Source organism: Pinus tabuliformis, chromosome 9, assembly GCF_031772625.1.
Source record: "Pinus tabuliformis cultivar Carrire ecotype Pingquan chromosome 9, CPIR1, whole genome shotgun sequence".
NCBI classification, from domain to species: Eukaryota; Viridiplantae; Streptophyta; class Pinopsida; order Pinales; family Pinaceae; genus Pinus; species Pinus tabuliformis.
In genome coordinates this window covers 1743142715-1743159341 of record NC_142307.1, presented here as the reverse complement: position 1 = coordinate 1743159341, position 16627 = coordinate 1743142715, and the positions used below count along the sequence as shown (strand labels likewise).

At 36.8% G+C, this 16627-nt stretch overlaps 1 protein-coding gene across 2 annotated transcripts in view; it reads left to right on the top strand.

The window, feature by feature from the left end:
- Nucleotides 1-16627, top strand: part of LOC149155683 (phototropin-2-like) — a 523795-nt gene that overhangs the window by 211846 nt on the left and 295322 nt on the right. For both annotated transcript variants that reach the window (XM_089445926.1, XM_089445925.1), the window contains exons 12-14: nt 1202-1291; nt 1956-2032; nt 13660-13744. In XM_089445926.1, coding sequence (XP_089302052.1) covers nt 1202-1291; nt 1956-2032; nt 13660-13744 — 252 coding nt within the window. The remainder of the gene's footprint in view (nt 1-1201; nt 1292-1955; nt 2033-13659; nt 13745-16627) is intronic.

Below are 16627 nucleotides of genomic sequence, written 5' to 3'. Positions count from 1 at the left end.
TTCCCATAGCGTTGTAGTACTTTTTGTTTTAGGGCATTCACTTAAGTGCAACTTTGGGTGGTAACAAAGTGACTAGCCAACAAACTACTTCCTTGTTCAAATGTAAAAACCTTTGCTTGCTAATTTACCCGGTTATCACATTCTTGAGGATTAAATTCCTTGTTCATTGTCTTCTTTGGATTGTGATGAAGCATAAGGTATGGAGTAGTGATAAAAAGTTCTTTTGCACTTAAAAATAATGGAGGATGACTTAGAGGACTTTTTAGATGATAAAAGGCTGGGTGGTTTTGAAAGTTTTGGTTAGTGTAGGATCAACTACAAAAGTTTGGTTTAAGTGCAATTGACTCACAATGTGGGATATGGAATTTTATAAGTGAGTTGACGAGTATGAGGCACAATTTGCTTGCTTTGAGGGTGACTAGATTGATCCACATCTTGGGGAGGTGAGTAATCTTGCAAACATGCTTGATGGGGAATTCTTAATAGTAAAAGGCCTTTCTCAAAAGATCCATGAAGGAAGAAAAAGATGAAAAGGAACCTGAAGTCTCTCTAGATCCTTACGGGATATGAGAACCATCCTTGACACTAAAGGTCTTCTCTATCATGGGTTCCCATATGTACACATGGGTTCCCCTTTGATATTTTCCCTATTCAGGCTAGTGCTAAGCTAGGGTTCCACTATGTGCCCATATGTACACATGGGTTCACCATTGATCTTTACGCTATTCATCCTAGTTCTAAGCTAATTCAAGATAAAAAGCAGACCTTTAGTGTTAAGGATGTTTTTCATATCCCCTGGGAATCTAGAAGAGACTTCAAGTTTCTTTTCATGTTTTTCTTCCTTCATGGATCCTTTGAGAAAGGACTTTATTGACAATTCTTTATTTTTTTATTCTATATGAGAGAAGGTATACTTTCTATTTTCAATAAGCTTTTTAAAAGTAGTTGTTACATTAGTGAAGCAATTTTGTGCTAAAATTTTAAATTAGTGAACAATACAATTTGTGGATAAGGGATTTTTTTAAAACTAATAACATCACATAAATTGTATTATATTATGAATTGAAATTAATCAGAATATTGTGAATATTTCTCTTGGAATTTTCTCATATTGTCAATGTTTTATCTGATGTTATTTATATTTTTTATTTTAGTCATTTATATGAAATTTTTCTAATCATTTTTATGTTGTAATGTATAGAGACCTGAGGACCTATGGGCAGTGCATTCAACCATAGCTATTCCCAAGCCCCATAAAATGAATAACCCTTCTTGGAAAGCAATAAAGAAGGTATGTTTTCCTCCATGAATAAGCTTTTTTTTCTAGTTTTAATAATACTTTTCCTTTGATAGAGTAGAATTTAAAAGGTGCTTTTTGTAAAGATTCTTTTGCATCTATATTGAAACTTAAAATACGCCATTGAATGAATTTCATACTTCATTTAGTACAATAAAATGTCCTTAAGGAATATATTTACAAGACAACTTTCATAATAAGGTACCATTATTCCTTGCACTTTATTGTGGCAATTGTATGGCGTTACACCATCTTTCTTATTTACATATTTGTCTTTGACTATGCTTGAAATATTTGGGACAATGTATTTTATTACCAAAAGTTTTGCACATTTACAAAATGATCACTTTGATTTTTCAGGCTCTTCGTATCAGCAATGAAACTCTTGCACAAAATATCACCTACACGCTTATCTTATGAAAATGTTCATCTAGATTCGGAATATTGGGAATCATAAAACGTTTCTTTTAGAACTGACTTTAAATTATATTTTTCATAATGAAGGAAACTGTAACATTACATGTGAATGTAACTTTGGCATACTTTTCTCCTTTTCTGTGCAATGTCAAAGTACTTAAAGCATTTTATTTGTCTTATATGTTAGAAATGAGTTTAGTTTTGCCATTTATGATACCAATAGAGCATTCTCTGGTTGCAGATACAAGAGGTTGGCGAGCAAATAGGTTTGAAGCATTTCAAACCTATCAGGCCTTTAGGGTCCGGTGACACAGGGAGGTAGGTTTCTATGTATTTTCCACGTCTTAGACTTGAACTAATTGATATATCACCTTCTGGATGTTCCAAATTAATTTTGGTATTATTTACAGAGTAATCCATGATTTCTGACTAATACGTCCCTTAATTCCTAAGCCTCGGGAAAGTAAATTATAATAAACTCAAAAATATGATATGGAGTCTATACTAGTAGAAGTTTAGAACACATTAATGCTATGAGCTGTATAGCCATAAAAAATGGTTACATGTGGAAATGAAAACAGTTCACAGTAGAATGTCATTCCCTTTGAACTATTCTCCTCAACCATGCATTATGTTTTGTATGGATCCTAAGAATTAGTATATATTCTCGTTGGACTAAGTAATTCTCCAAGTAATTTCGATTGATTTATGAATAACAGCTTGAAACCATCCCTTGGGAAGATTTCTAGTATTGCTTCTATTTACTATTAATAATTATCTTTACAAAATATTAGATTGATCATCTAAGGAAAAGTGTAAAAGCTTTGAGAATGGAGAATTAATAGGTATAGATTTCTATTTGTAGCTTAAGATAGAAAAATTGATGACGATGGAATATGTCAAAAAAAAAAGTTATTATGCTAATATGCATGATGTTATGAGCTTGTTCATATCGTTTTGAGTCTATGAAAGCTCTTAGAAAACATATCCTAGATAGCAACACCAGTTGAAGAAGTAAAGAAGTAACACATTTGATTAAATAGACAAATCACAAGCTCATTTTTTTGGAATTAATCTGGAATCTAGTCATGAGAAATTTAGAATACACAACAAACACATTCACAAAAGCACAATGATTTGGAGAGAGTAATCTGTAAGATTCATGCATCATAAAGAAGTAACACATTTGATTAAATAGACAAATCACAAGCTCATTTTTTTGGAATTAATCTGGAATCTAGTCATGAGAGATTTAGAATACACAACAAACACATTCACAAAAGCACAATGATTTGGAGAGAGTAATCTGTAAGATTCATGCATCATGTTAATATGGTCTCTTGACCTTGACCCTTGGGATTCTAGGTGAATTTTATTATCATTGTCTCCCTTAACCTTTCATGTGACACATGTAACTCTTGACTTGTGGTCACAATTCTTACCTTGATGCTTGAACCCTTAATTCTCGATTGTAATTGGTAATCCTCATATGGTGACCTTAATCTTTTTTATTTAAAGGTAATGGTTATCATTAGTATTAAAACAAGTTGTGACCTAGCTTGAACAAATATATGTATATACATATATATATATATATATATATATATATATATAGATATATACTTTTCATCATCATGTAAATATATTTACATCAACATAGTAAAAAAAATATTAAATCTCCTAATACCAACTTAGATTTATTTGCTCACAACAGTTATTATATTTAATTAACCAAAACAAATTTTGAATTGCTGAAAAATACACCACGGGGATTTCCATTCACATTCTACTAATGAGTAATGCATACAATGCTATCATCTAGATTACCTATATTGATCTTCAAAAATAACTTATAAAATCAATTCTCTTGAACACATGTTGCTTCACTACATCAAAAGAAAGAACCCTTGCATGTTTGTTAAATTGGCAACTAGGGCCAAACTCCATGTGGGTTATCTTATTTCTGGCAACTGATATTTTTATTGGATCCCTCTCGTCGAGAGGTGTAGGATTGATCCAAAGATCATCCGATTCCGATAAGTATTTATGGAGATATGAATTTATTTTGTTTATGTAATTATTATCAAGCCGACCAGCTCTTATGTAGGCTCTAGAAGCCCAAACGTCGTGTCTATTCATCATCTACACGTTAGTATAAATAGAAGAGGATTTGAAGTCATTTGGCAGCTCACTCTCTCGTGATCTCTCTTCATCCTGTTTTGGGTTTTGATGGAGAAGAGATCTAAAAGGAGTGCCCTAATATCTACGTTGCCCTAACGAAGATGAAATGCTGGACATCTAGACGCAATCACAGAGGATCCTTATACGATGTATAAAGGTGATCGTAATAAGCCCTAGCTGCAGTGATAAAAGGAGGCACAACCGCAGTTGAAATGGAGCCATCCTATACGCAATCCTGTTTATCTAGCCGCAGGTGAAGAGGAGACTCAAACACAAGTCCTAGCCGCCTTGAAGAGATATCTAGCCACAGTCAAGAAGGCCCTTATCCACAGCAAGATAAGGAGCCTTAAGACAAGGAGAAGGGTCTCTGTTTTAGGGCCGCAGGTTAGGGCAACTTCAGCGAAGAAGAGAAGGACGTTAGGGTCATTCTCATCACTGTTTTGAAGTGCAAATGAACCAGCATTAAGGCCACATTACAGGAGTCTACTTCTGGGCTGTTTGTAAGGGCATTTGTGGCAAGGCTTATCTCTGTCTTGAGCAGCGGATTGCACAGAAAACATTGCAGATGGACTGAGCCCTTTTAGTGAGCTGTTGGGTGAGTACAGGGGCTGGTTCTAGCCTTATATTCCAGTGTTTGACAACAGCTAGGAAGGGAGACAATACCGCAGTCTATTATGCCTGATCAAGAGGCTGTGTTGAATCTAATGGGTGTGAATAGGGTGCTGTAGCAAACAGAGTTTGTGCCCCAACCAGTGTAGTGATGAGGCTGTTCATGAGGACAGTTTAAGGTGACCTATCTAATAAGTAGTGACAGCTAGAGCAGCAGCATGATGATTAAGAGCAGCAAGTTATGTACAGCGTACAACTCAGCAGTAAAGCAGCATGGTGCAGCTCAGGAACATGGTATGATGTTGCAATATGATGAGGTGCAGCACATGGACAAGATACAGCAGAATGATAGGTGAAGGAGTCACCTTGAGAATCAGTTGAAGCAGAATGTCTTCAACTGATCTCATCGTTATACGAAATGATCTATGCTAGATCTAGATAAGTCAAAGTGTTGAATTTTGTTGTAATTGTACTCTCTCTCTCTCTCTCTCTTTCTCTGCTGAACTTTGAAGATAAAAGAAGATTTGATCAAAGGGTTTCCCCACACGTTGTGGGGTTTGTCCCTGGCTCGCGCCATATCTTGTGTCCTCCTGTCTTGGCTTGTCTTCTGCATATTATATTTATGTTCTATCTGCAGTTTATCGTAATGCTGATGTGATTGCTAACTGTGAAAATTTAAATAAATTGCTCTAGCATAGAACATACCTAATCTTAACATGGTATCGGAGCTGAGGTGAAGACAATGCCCAAGCAGGAGTGAAAGAGCAATCACCGTAGACAGTTGGGACAAGACAGAAGGATCAATGGGTTCCTCATAATTCACCGAGGGTGAATTCAAAGCAAAGAAAATTATCAGAATGGTGCAGCGGAAGATTTTGATGATCCATCTTAAGATCACTTCATTGGGAAGCTCGGATCTAAGGGTGGAAGGAAAGGCGGATGCCTTGTTAAAATAAGTTCGGCCGTTATGCGAAGGAGTGTCCGAATGGCAGAGACACATCTCTTGATGAAGATAACAATCATTCCTGGGACATCTTCAATGATCAAAAGAATGACTGGTAATGCAGGTCATCAAGGAAATGGTCGACTCTTCCACGAAAGCAAGGAACCCCAAAATCTCTTTTATGTACCTGATCGAACCTGATGTCCATCTTGGAAATGGAAGTCAAAGGTTGCAGGGTGGCACTTATCGATGGAAAGGTATGTGTTTGAAAATAGATCTTTTAAAGATGTTTTGTATCAAGTTGCAGGAAGTCCACTGGGGACCATGTCCATTGACTCAACTCCGGAGGTCTGTGAGTCAGATGGTAACTAGGATGCCTGAATTCAAAAATAAGCATGAAGGTACATGTCTGAAATGTACCGAAGGAAAATATTATAAGGGGACCATTCCCCTCATGCAGCAGGTTCACAGGTTTGGAACAACCCGAGGAGTTTGAGAATCATGATCAAGGAATCTCATGTATACAGGTGGAAGAAAGCCCTCTATGGCTTGAAGAAAAACACCTCAGGCATAATATGAGAGGATTGATAGCTGTCTAATGCAGCTGAGATTCACTAGGAGTGAAACCGATCCAAACCATTACTCGAAGGTCGTGGATGATAAACCTCTCGTACCGGCACCTATGTCTGACAGGTGCAGACCCTCTCATTTATAGGAGACAGAGGGAGTTGGATTCTGAATGTGGGAAGATAAGATGCAAGCCTGTGACTGCCTCGGGGATCTTAACTTTCAGAAGTTATATGGTAATGATGTCGGACCAGATTTAGGAAATGCCTCTGAGTTTCATAAACTCATGTTCTTGGAGAACCTCCGTCCGGACATCTGTGTTGCACTTAGCATGGTGAGCTCATATTTGGTTGAGCCTCACTAGATTGGTGCCAAGAATCTTCTAAGATATCTTCAGGGCACAATCTCTCATGAATTGAGATACACTGCCGGAAATATGAAACCACATGATTATTCGAATGATGAGTGGGCAGGAAGTATGGAGGATTACTAGAGCACTTCTCAGTGCTGTTTCTCTTTGGAATCTGCCTCGATATCCTGGATGAGCAGGAAGTAGAAGTCGGTGACTCTGAGCACCACCAAGGCAGAATACATTGTTGATAGTATGGCCTTCTGTGAGGCGGTCTGGTTGCTGAAGCTCTTCAGTGAGCTATTTGTACACATGATGAATACCACTGTGATTCTCTGTGACAACCAGAGATGGGATTCGATTATTGAGGAATCCCGTATTTGACAATTGCTCCAGCAGATAGACATCAAATACTGCCTTATCTGGGATATGGTAAGTCGATGATCAAGGAGGCTCCATCGCATTAAGATGATGTATAGGTCAGAGCCCCGTGGAAAGACCAAATTTGTGATTTTCCCGAATGACTTGGAGTCGTTGAGAGACCTTTGTAAAAGGGTCCTGCATACATTGAGCTCTGGGAGCTTTGGGGGGCTTGCAATTCTATTGGAGCAACATACGATCACAGGGTGACTCACCCTCCCCTGGTGGTGCGTACTGAAACAAGATGATTCGCTCTCTTGTGGGACAAGATGATTCGCTCTCTTGTGTAGCAGGATGATTAGTTCTCCTGTGAGGCCTGGATTGATGTGTTCTCCATGGCGATTGTAGCAGGATTGATGTGTTCTCCTGTGGGGCCTGGATTGATGTGTTCTCCATGGCGATTGTAGCAGGATTGATGTGTTCTCCTGTGAGGCCTGGATTGATGTGTTCTCCATGGCGATTGTAGCAGGATTGATGTGTTCTCCTGTGAGGACAGGATTGATTAATTTCTCCTGTCGAGGCATCCTACCCATGCCGTCTGGGACTCATGGGAAGTACCTCTCATCTGATCAATGAGCAGGGAAATGAAGTTAGGGACCATAGTAGTACCGATGGACGCATCGATGTATCTACCGTACTCCCTACGCTAGGATGTCCTCCATTGATCTGGGATCAATGATACTGGTCTGGGACCAGTGGTAGGAGTTGTACATGCTATGACGCTGACTTCGGGTCGGCTGATACTGGTCTGGGACCAGTGAGAGTGGTACATACTATGACACTGACTTCGGGTCGGTTGAGACTGGTCTGGGACCAGTGGTACACTCTCTGAGACTGCGATACTGGTCTGGGACCAGTGAGAGTCGTACATACTATGACACTGACTTCGGGTCGGTTGAGACTGGTCTGGGACCAGTGGTACGCACTCTGAGACTAACTTCGAGTTAGTGGAGAATGATATGACTCATTCTCGATCAATTCTTCTTCTTCATAGTTCAGCAGAATTGAGCAGAGCAGAGCTAGCAGAGCCAGCAATGATGAGTAGAGCTGAGCAGAGCACAACTAGCAGAGCCAGCAGCGCTGAGCAGAGCAGAGCTAGCAGAGCCAGCAGCGCTGAGCAGAGCAGAGCTAGCAGAGCCAGCAGCGCTGAGCAAAGCAGAGCTAGGAGAGCCAGCAGAGCTGGGTAGAATAGAGCAGAGCCAGCAGAGCTGAGCAAAGATGGGCAGAGCAGTGCAGGGCACTGATGGCAGAGATAGTACAGTCGTACATATGGATCAGCGGATGGAGTTCTCCCTAGTTGAGAGGGAGTGTTAAATTGGCAACTAGGGCCAAACTCCATGTGGGTTATCTTATTTCTGGCAGCTGATATTTTTATTGGATCCCTCTCGTCGAGAGGTGTAGGATTGATCCAAAGATCATCCGATTCCGATAAGTATTTATGGAGATATGAATTTATTTTGTTTATGTAATTATTATCAAGCCGACCAGCTCTTATGTAGGCTCTAGAAGCCCAAACGTCGTGTCTATTCATCATCTACACGTTAGTATAAATAGAAGAGGATTTGAAGTCATTTGGCAGCTCACTCTCTCGTGATCTCTCTTCATCCTGTTTTGGGTTTTGATGGAGAAGAGATCTAAAAGGAGTGCCCTAATATCTACGTTGCCCTAACGAAGATGAAATGCTGGACATCTAGACGCAGTCACAGAGGATCCTTATACGATGTATAAAGGTGATCGTAATAAGCCCTAGCTGCAGTGATAAAAGGAGGCACAACCGCAGTTGAAATGGATCCATCCTATACGCAGTCCTGTTTATCTAGCCGCAGGTGAAGAGGAGACTCAAACACAAGTCCTAGCCGCCTTGAAGAGATATCTAGCCACAGTCAAGAAGGCCCTTATCCACAGCAAGAGAAGGAGCCTTAAGACAAGGAGGAGGGTCTCTGTTTTAGGGCCGCAGGTTAGGGCAACTTCAGCGAAGAAGAGAAGGACGTTAGGGTCATTCTCATCACTGTTTTGAAGTGCAAATGAACCAGCATTAAGGCCACATTACAGGAGTCTACTTCTGGGCTGTTTGTAAGGGCATTTGTGGCAAGGCTTATCTCTGTCTTGAGCAGCGGATTGCACAGAAAACATTGCAGATGGACTGAGCCCTTTTAGTGAGCTGTTGGGTGAGTACAGGGGCTGGTTCTAGCCTTATATTCCAGCGTTTGACAACAGCTAGGAAGGGAGACAATACCGCAGTCTATTATGCCTGATCAAGAGCCTGTGTTGAATCTGATGGGTGTGAATAGGGTGCTGTAGCAGACAGAGTTTGTGCCCCAACCAGTGTAGTGATGAGGCTGTTCATGAGGACAGTTTAAGGTGACCTATCTAATAAGTAGTGACAGCTAGAGCAGCAACATGATGATTAAGAGCAGCAAGTTATGTACAGCGTACAACTCAGCAGTAAAGCAGCATGGTGCAGCTCAGGAACATGGTATGATGTTGCAATATGATGAGGTGCAGCACATGGACAAGATACAACAGAATGATAGGTGAAGGAGTCACCTTGAGAATCAGTTGAAGCAGAATGTCTTCAACTGATCTCATCGTTATACGAAATGATCTATGCTAGATCTAGATAAGTCAAAGTGTTGACTTTTGTTGTAATTGTACTCTCTCTCTCTCTCTCTCTTTCTCTGCTGAACTTTGAAGATAAAAGAAGATTTGATCAAAGGGTTTCCCCACACGTTGTGGGGTTTGTCCCTGGCTCGCGCCATATCTTGTGTCCTCCTGTCTTGGCTTGTCTTCTGCATATTATATTTATGTTCTATCTGCAGTTTATCGTAATGCTGATGTGATTGCTAACTGTGAAAATTTAAATAAATTGCTCTAGCATAGAACATACCTAATCTTAACAATGTCCCAACCCCATGAGTGATAAATTGACTCATCTTAAAGGAGTAATAAATTGACTCATCATACAAAGCAAGCTCTAACCCTAAAAATATCACCATAGCACCAAAGAAAGTATCAGGACTATCTAAGTATGAAGTGCAACCATGAGAAAGAACCAAGGACCAAAACAATCCACCAATAAGCCATCTCACATCCCATAATACTAGTATCCAACGCTTGGGGATAGAACCATCATGCATGAACCAATGTATAACATCCCATCCAATCACCGTGATGAGGTAAGCGGATCCATAATCATGAAGTTTCTCAATCAAAATGCATAACCTTTGAGCAATTACGAAGGTGTATACTTGAATTTCATCAACATCCCCATATATCACACTAAAAATCCTATCATGTGATGAAAGTCACAAGTTTACCAATAATACAATATAAGGGGTAACACACACTATAAATCAGCTTTGCAATTTAACCCTTTGAGGTTAGTTTTATATAATTGGAAAAGGTTGACTAAGTGGTTTTCCCTGATTAATCAGATAAAATCAGATTTGAGCTCTGACCCATATATATCTAAGTGGATCATTTGATGTATGCTTAGTTTCATTGAGGTTAAATGCAACTAGTATGAAGTATCACATCACTAAGCATTGAATATTTTATTTTGCAAATTTATATCTTATGGTTGGATTTAATTCTTTATCATTCAAGTAATTTTTTTGCATTTGTGGTTAATCATCTTAAGATTTACTTTCTTGGGCTGTCATAATCATCACATAATTCAGGGATACTGCCTTATCTTTTAGAGAGAGTCAAAAGTGGAGGAGTTTGTTTTGAGGTGATAGTGATACAACTCATGATACTTACCTCAAATTTGCATATGTGGATTGCATTTTTTCCAATTAGACGTGATTTGAGGAGGCAATATTATATGTGGATTGCATTTTTTCCAATTAGATTTGATTTGAGGAGGCAATAGTATGAATTATTATTGTCAAGTTTCTATTTCCTTTTATAATTTTAGAGACGAGTCTCCTTATTCTAGGGACCCAGATGTCCCACTACCCTCCAAGAAGTTTCTTGAAATTTGGAGGTATCTCAACACATACCCAATGTACATTTCCCCACTCATCTGCTTGTACATCCTAGAAATTTGGTGGAACGTTGCCAAAAATAGAGTTTGGCATAATCTTGAATTACTTAGGAACATCCTATGTCATTAACACTAGATATGCCAAATGCAAATTTAGTGTTATGAAGGCCAAAATCCAAGGTGATTTAGAAAGATTTTATTGGAATTTGGTACCCACCATAATGGATGTTCATTAAATGAGAAGATTATTTTTTTTAAGGCCCTGGAAATTTAAAAATGCCTTGAGAGATTCAAAATGCTTCCAAATGCTTTGGGCCATAAAGGTTCCTTAACCTTCACCATAGTAGACCTGATATTAAAGGTTTGAAGATCTACACTTTTACATTGATTTTTTTGGCATAGGTTAGCCACTATTTGATGCAATTACACAAGAGAAATTTCTAGGTATATTCATTGCAATATTCTAACTAGATAAATACAGTGAAATATTAAAACATGAACTAGCTACAACAAACAAATAAACATGCAATTTGAAAACTCTGCAAGAACAACAAATTTAGAACATTGTTGAGCAAAAATAATGGAGTTGAGCCATTTTATTGAATATCCAATGACAAGTTGAGCACAAATATAGTGGAATGTGTGCACATGGGCTTGCTAAAGCAATCACACAAAAGCCAGGTGAGAATAAAGAAACTCAACACTGAAACGGCTCACTTGCTTTTCTGCCCATAAATTTATTGTTACGGCTACCGAAGGAAAATTGATATTTGAGGCCTAGAATATGCTCCAAAAATTATGAAAAATTAGGAAAATGCTTTACAACCAACAAAACCTAGAAAGATTTTGGGCTAATTCCAACCTCCCAAAATTACCCAAAATTCAAGTGAAATCACCCACTGCTGAGCTTTGCGTCCCACTAGAAAATTTACAACTACTCCACCTAAAATCCTCCACAAAAATAACTGAGAAACCATTGAACGGTAGCACTGAAATGATAGAGTGAAATTCTAGCTATTTGACGGCACAAGGTTGCAACAAATGCTTCATCAAACATTCCTAGAAAACCCATGTGCAGGCCCCAAGGAAGAATAGTACAGCCCACACAAATGCAATAGTATCGGGCTTTGAAACTCCACAAGGAAAGTCGCCCTCCTGCAAGGGCAATTCCTGCAAATTCTTAAGGAAAATATCCCTGACAATCTCTTCCTCCCAGCAACTTTACTTCTGCTACTACGTCCTCCTCGAAAATTTGTACCACCTGTTGCACGGATGAAATGTCTCACAAAATGTAGGAAAAGAAGTATCAAATCAACTCCAAATTTGTCTCCTAGGGTAACACTCTAGGTTCACTGAGAGAGAGTTGGGATTCTCCGCTTGGAGATCCATGCTAAGCACCACTGGTTGACTTAGCTCAACAACTTAAGAAAACCTTCCAATTCAGAAATGAAATGCCAAAACCATAATGATGAAAATGGGGCTCTAACTTTCCTTTTATTTTTTCTTTCTGGTTTTCATATCATGGTTCGATTTCTTTCACACTACCATGGTTTGATTCTTCCCATGGTTTGATTTCCATGATTGGTAATCTCCACAACTTCACTTTAATTTTTCTTCTTTTCCTAAGTCCCAACCGTTGCCTTTTCTTCAAAATTGATTAAATATTTTCACAACTTATTTCTCTTAATTTTATTTATCTAAATATATATATTAATTACCAAAATTGCAAAATTTAGAGTTTCCTTGTCAAAATTTATCACTGGGGACATGACATTCACCTTCTAAAGCATGTATATCCCTTTTAGCATAAAGGCTCTGTAGACTCTATAGAATCATTTTCCTCTAACATTTTTCCAAAGAAAATGTATTCAAGAATTTTTGAATGCAAATTTCCACAGTTGTAATTCATAATGAGAAGAAAAAGTTTCAAAAAATTTTAACACTAAGACGTCTTAATTGAAGTCTTAGTGATATAATTTTCAATTTTCTTCTCCATCCTTTGTATCACCATCTTCCACTAGTTTGTTAACAAGTCTTGAAACAAAGGGAGATTCCAAAGATGTTAAATAATCAATTTGGTTGAATTAAAGACAACTTTTGGTTTGAAATAGATTTTGGAATATCATGGATACTTTTAGCATTGAATTTTTGGCCCATTGGAAACTTTACCAAGCAGGAAATAACAATATCATTTGGTCCAATTATAGAGGGTTTTTTTTTAAATATTTAACGAGACTTTCCATACAAGGAAAGTGGTAGAAGTTCAAAATTTAGTGATGTATTATTTACAACTATGTTGTAGGAAACATGGACACCTCCCAACGAATACCAACTGTTTTTCGGTACGGAACTTCGAAATGCAGTTGAAATGATTGAAACGCCTTTTAGCCCAGTTGAAATGCATTCCGGGACCGTACACTGCGTTTCGATGCCCTTACCACACATGTAGGTCCGTAGGGCACACTTCTGTGGCCTGTTTTTGGCCTGCCACACACCAAAATTCATTTTTAATTGACTAAAAATTAAACTTTTTAGTGATTAAGTTTTAATAATATTTTTGGAAGATCTCTAGTAACCTCTAAAACTTTAAAAAAATATTTTAAATCATAATGTTAAAATTTAAATATCTAAATGTTTTCTTTCAAAGTTCCAATACAATTTTCTAAAATAACACATTATATTATCTATGTATGTATCACATTTCCCCGTTTCCTAATTTTTTAGGCGTCACGTTTCCAGCAAATTTCGGTTTAGATACAGGTTTCTGTTTCGCTGTATCATGCATCCTAGCTTTACAAGGTTTATTTCTAAATCATGTAACATATTAGCTAATAGCAAAGCAAATTAAATGAATAATTATTGAAAAACTTTGCTTTCTTGTGATGCAGTGTTCATTTGGTAGAATTGCGTGAAACTGGTGAATTGTTTGCAATGAAAGCAATGGACAAGGAAGTGATGTTAAACCGTAATAAGGTCCATGCATGTACATTACTTATCTACTTCAATTATTTATAATACTTATCTACTTCAATTATTTATAATACCTCATTTGATTTCAAATTTTCTAATTTGTTTTCCTTTCAATTAGATGGATCTTGAGATTATAATGTTGTCCATGACAAAGCCTCCTAGTTAAAGCAATTGTGCTCTAGTTGCACATAGTAATATGTACGCTTTGTTTTCTAGTTTGTAAGATATGATATTTGAATTAACAATATTTTGATGGCATAATTCGACTCATTATTCTATTTAGTTATTTATTTGCAATGTCTGTTCTTAGAATTTTTGCTAATGATATCCACACATTATACCTGTTCAAAATATCAGTTTTAATTGACTACAATAAATAAGGCAATAGTAAATACACATTCATATCCAAAATACATATCCTTTCAAAATCATCACTACTATTTGTTACAACAAGTACTGACACTCAAGGTGGAAAAGTCCCAATCACTAAGATGAAGGCTCAAGTTGAACTTAGGAAGGCTGGCCACCATCAGCACGGCAGCTCTTCCTCTATCTTTAGTCCAACTTTTCTCTAACACGAGGCTTCCTTTAGGTAAGTTCAAGTCCAGGGTTTGAGGTTTGAAATGTAATGTTTTGAACTTTAATTAAATCTGGCTTGTGATTTGGTTTATGTGTTTTGGGCAAAGTAAATTTCAGGTTCACAAACCAACATGTAAGTCTGTGTAGGTAAGTGTATAGATATCTAGACTTGTTACAAATCTTATGTAAGTGATATTATTATTTGGCTGTAATATTCAGATTTGCCGAAAGTTGATGTTTGAGCAAGTTTATGATGTGAAAATGAAAGTTTATATGCTCAAGTTCAATCTGAAATATAAAATCTCTGATGTAAATAAACTGCAGAAGAATAGGATCATTTACTAAATTAAACAAGATGTTCATCAAGTCAATGTTTAAGTCTATGTCTTTATCATTCCTGTGCAAAGTTGGAGGAGGGGTAAGGTTGCTGATGAATGGTAAGGAAGTTCTTGCTTCGTATAGAGAGAGTCTTGGGTTATTAGGTTGAAAAGCTTCTTTACCTTTCTTAGTATATTGCAAGTCCTTTTTCTTCCTAAGCTTGTCCGTACACTCTTAGTCCATGACATTCAATACCCCCAATCTAGCCATCCTAGCAGCTTTGGTATTTTCAAGTTAGCATTGTTCTTTAGTGATAGTAAAAGTTTCTTGTGAAGGAATAGGATATATGGAATCCACTTCTTCAACTAGGTTATGTGATCTAAAGTGTTAGGATCTCCCTTGAGGTATAAAAAAATTATGCCTTTGCACCTTTTCCTTTTCCAATGTATACAACTTTCTCAAAAGGGTTATTTGATTATTTTTTATTTGGATGGTTATTTGGTCAAACTTTTGATTTAACAAATTTATAGAACCAAAGGTGGGATCATCATCATTCACTTCCTTGAGGGAATTTAGAGGTAAAAATGGGCCTCAAAAATGTACTAAAAAATAAACTTTAAAAGAACCAGTAGGATTGAATATGATGATTTATTCCAAAGGGTAAATGCATTAGAGAAATTTTGAGGTCTAGAATAGGCCTCCTAAGGAATATTATAAAATAATAGTGGAAATAATAAAATCAAATTATATTACATTATTAAATTTTAGAGAAAAAAAGAAAAAGAAAAAAAAAAGACACTACTTTTTTAGCTCGTATTTTCAACTTATCTCCGTGCAGTTTTACTCAAATTTCAAAAAAATAAAAAAATAAAAATAAAAATTATTTTTTCTAGTATTTTCAACTTATCTCCTTGTGGTTTTACTCAAATTTCAAGCAGGATGCATAATTTAATTCCTCATCCAAGGATTACCCATGCTACATACTTTTGATGGATCATGCTACACCAAAAATGAGAAATACATGAAAAATGTGATTGCAATCATGTTTTCTCATTTTTCCTGTAGGGTCCATCGAAAGTATGCAACATGGATACTCTTTGGATCATGGATTAAATTCTGCATCCAAACAGTGTTCCCACTTGAAATTTGAGTAAATCCATTGGGAGATAAGTTGAAAATACTAGTTGAAAAAATAGTTTTTTTTTTTTTTTAATTCTTTTTTTTTTTTACTCCAAAAGTAGTGAATCATCCCCCATGGTTGACATCATCATATTGAATCCTATTGGTTCTTATAAAGTTGATTTTTGTTGTACATTTTTGTTTTGAGGCCCACTTTTCACCTCAAAATTTCTCTAATGTTTTTGGAGAGAAAAGAAGAAATTTATTTTTTTAATTTTGTTTTTGACTCATCTCTATATAGGTTTACTCAAATTTCAATTGTTTCCACTCACTGAATACAGAACTAGATTCGACATCCAATGAGTACCCACTTTGCATATGCATTCTCACACCAAGAGAAATTGAAAATACATGAAAAAGGTGGTTACTTCAAGAAACACATTTTTTCATGTATTTTCAATTTCTCCTTGTGTGCGTCTACTTGAAAGTATGTAGAGTGGGTACTCATTGGAAGAAAAATCTTATTCTGCATCCAATGAATGCCCACACTTGAAATTTGAGTAAACTTAGAAGTAGACAAGTAAAAAATAGTTTCTTTTTAGTTCCTTTAAAAGTTCATTACTCTTATTTTATTGTTTTATTACTATTTTACTTTTTTTCTGTAGGAGGCTCATTATAGACCTAAAAATTATCCTAATGTTAGCCTCGAGTTTGGCATGGGGTATATCTATTTTGGATGCCAACATGTTGGTTTTAATCTTAGATTCTTATTTTTTAGCTTCTATCAAGGCATGAATATATTGTATGAGGATCGTTCCATCTCTTGGTTTGAAATCCTCGGGAAATTATTTATTAATGTGCTAAATTTGA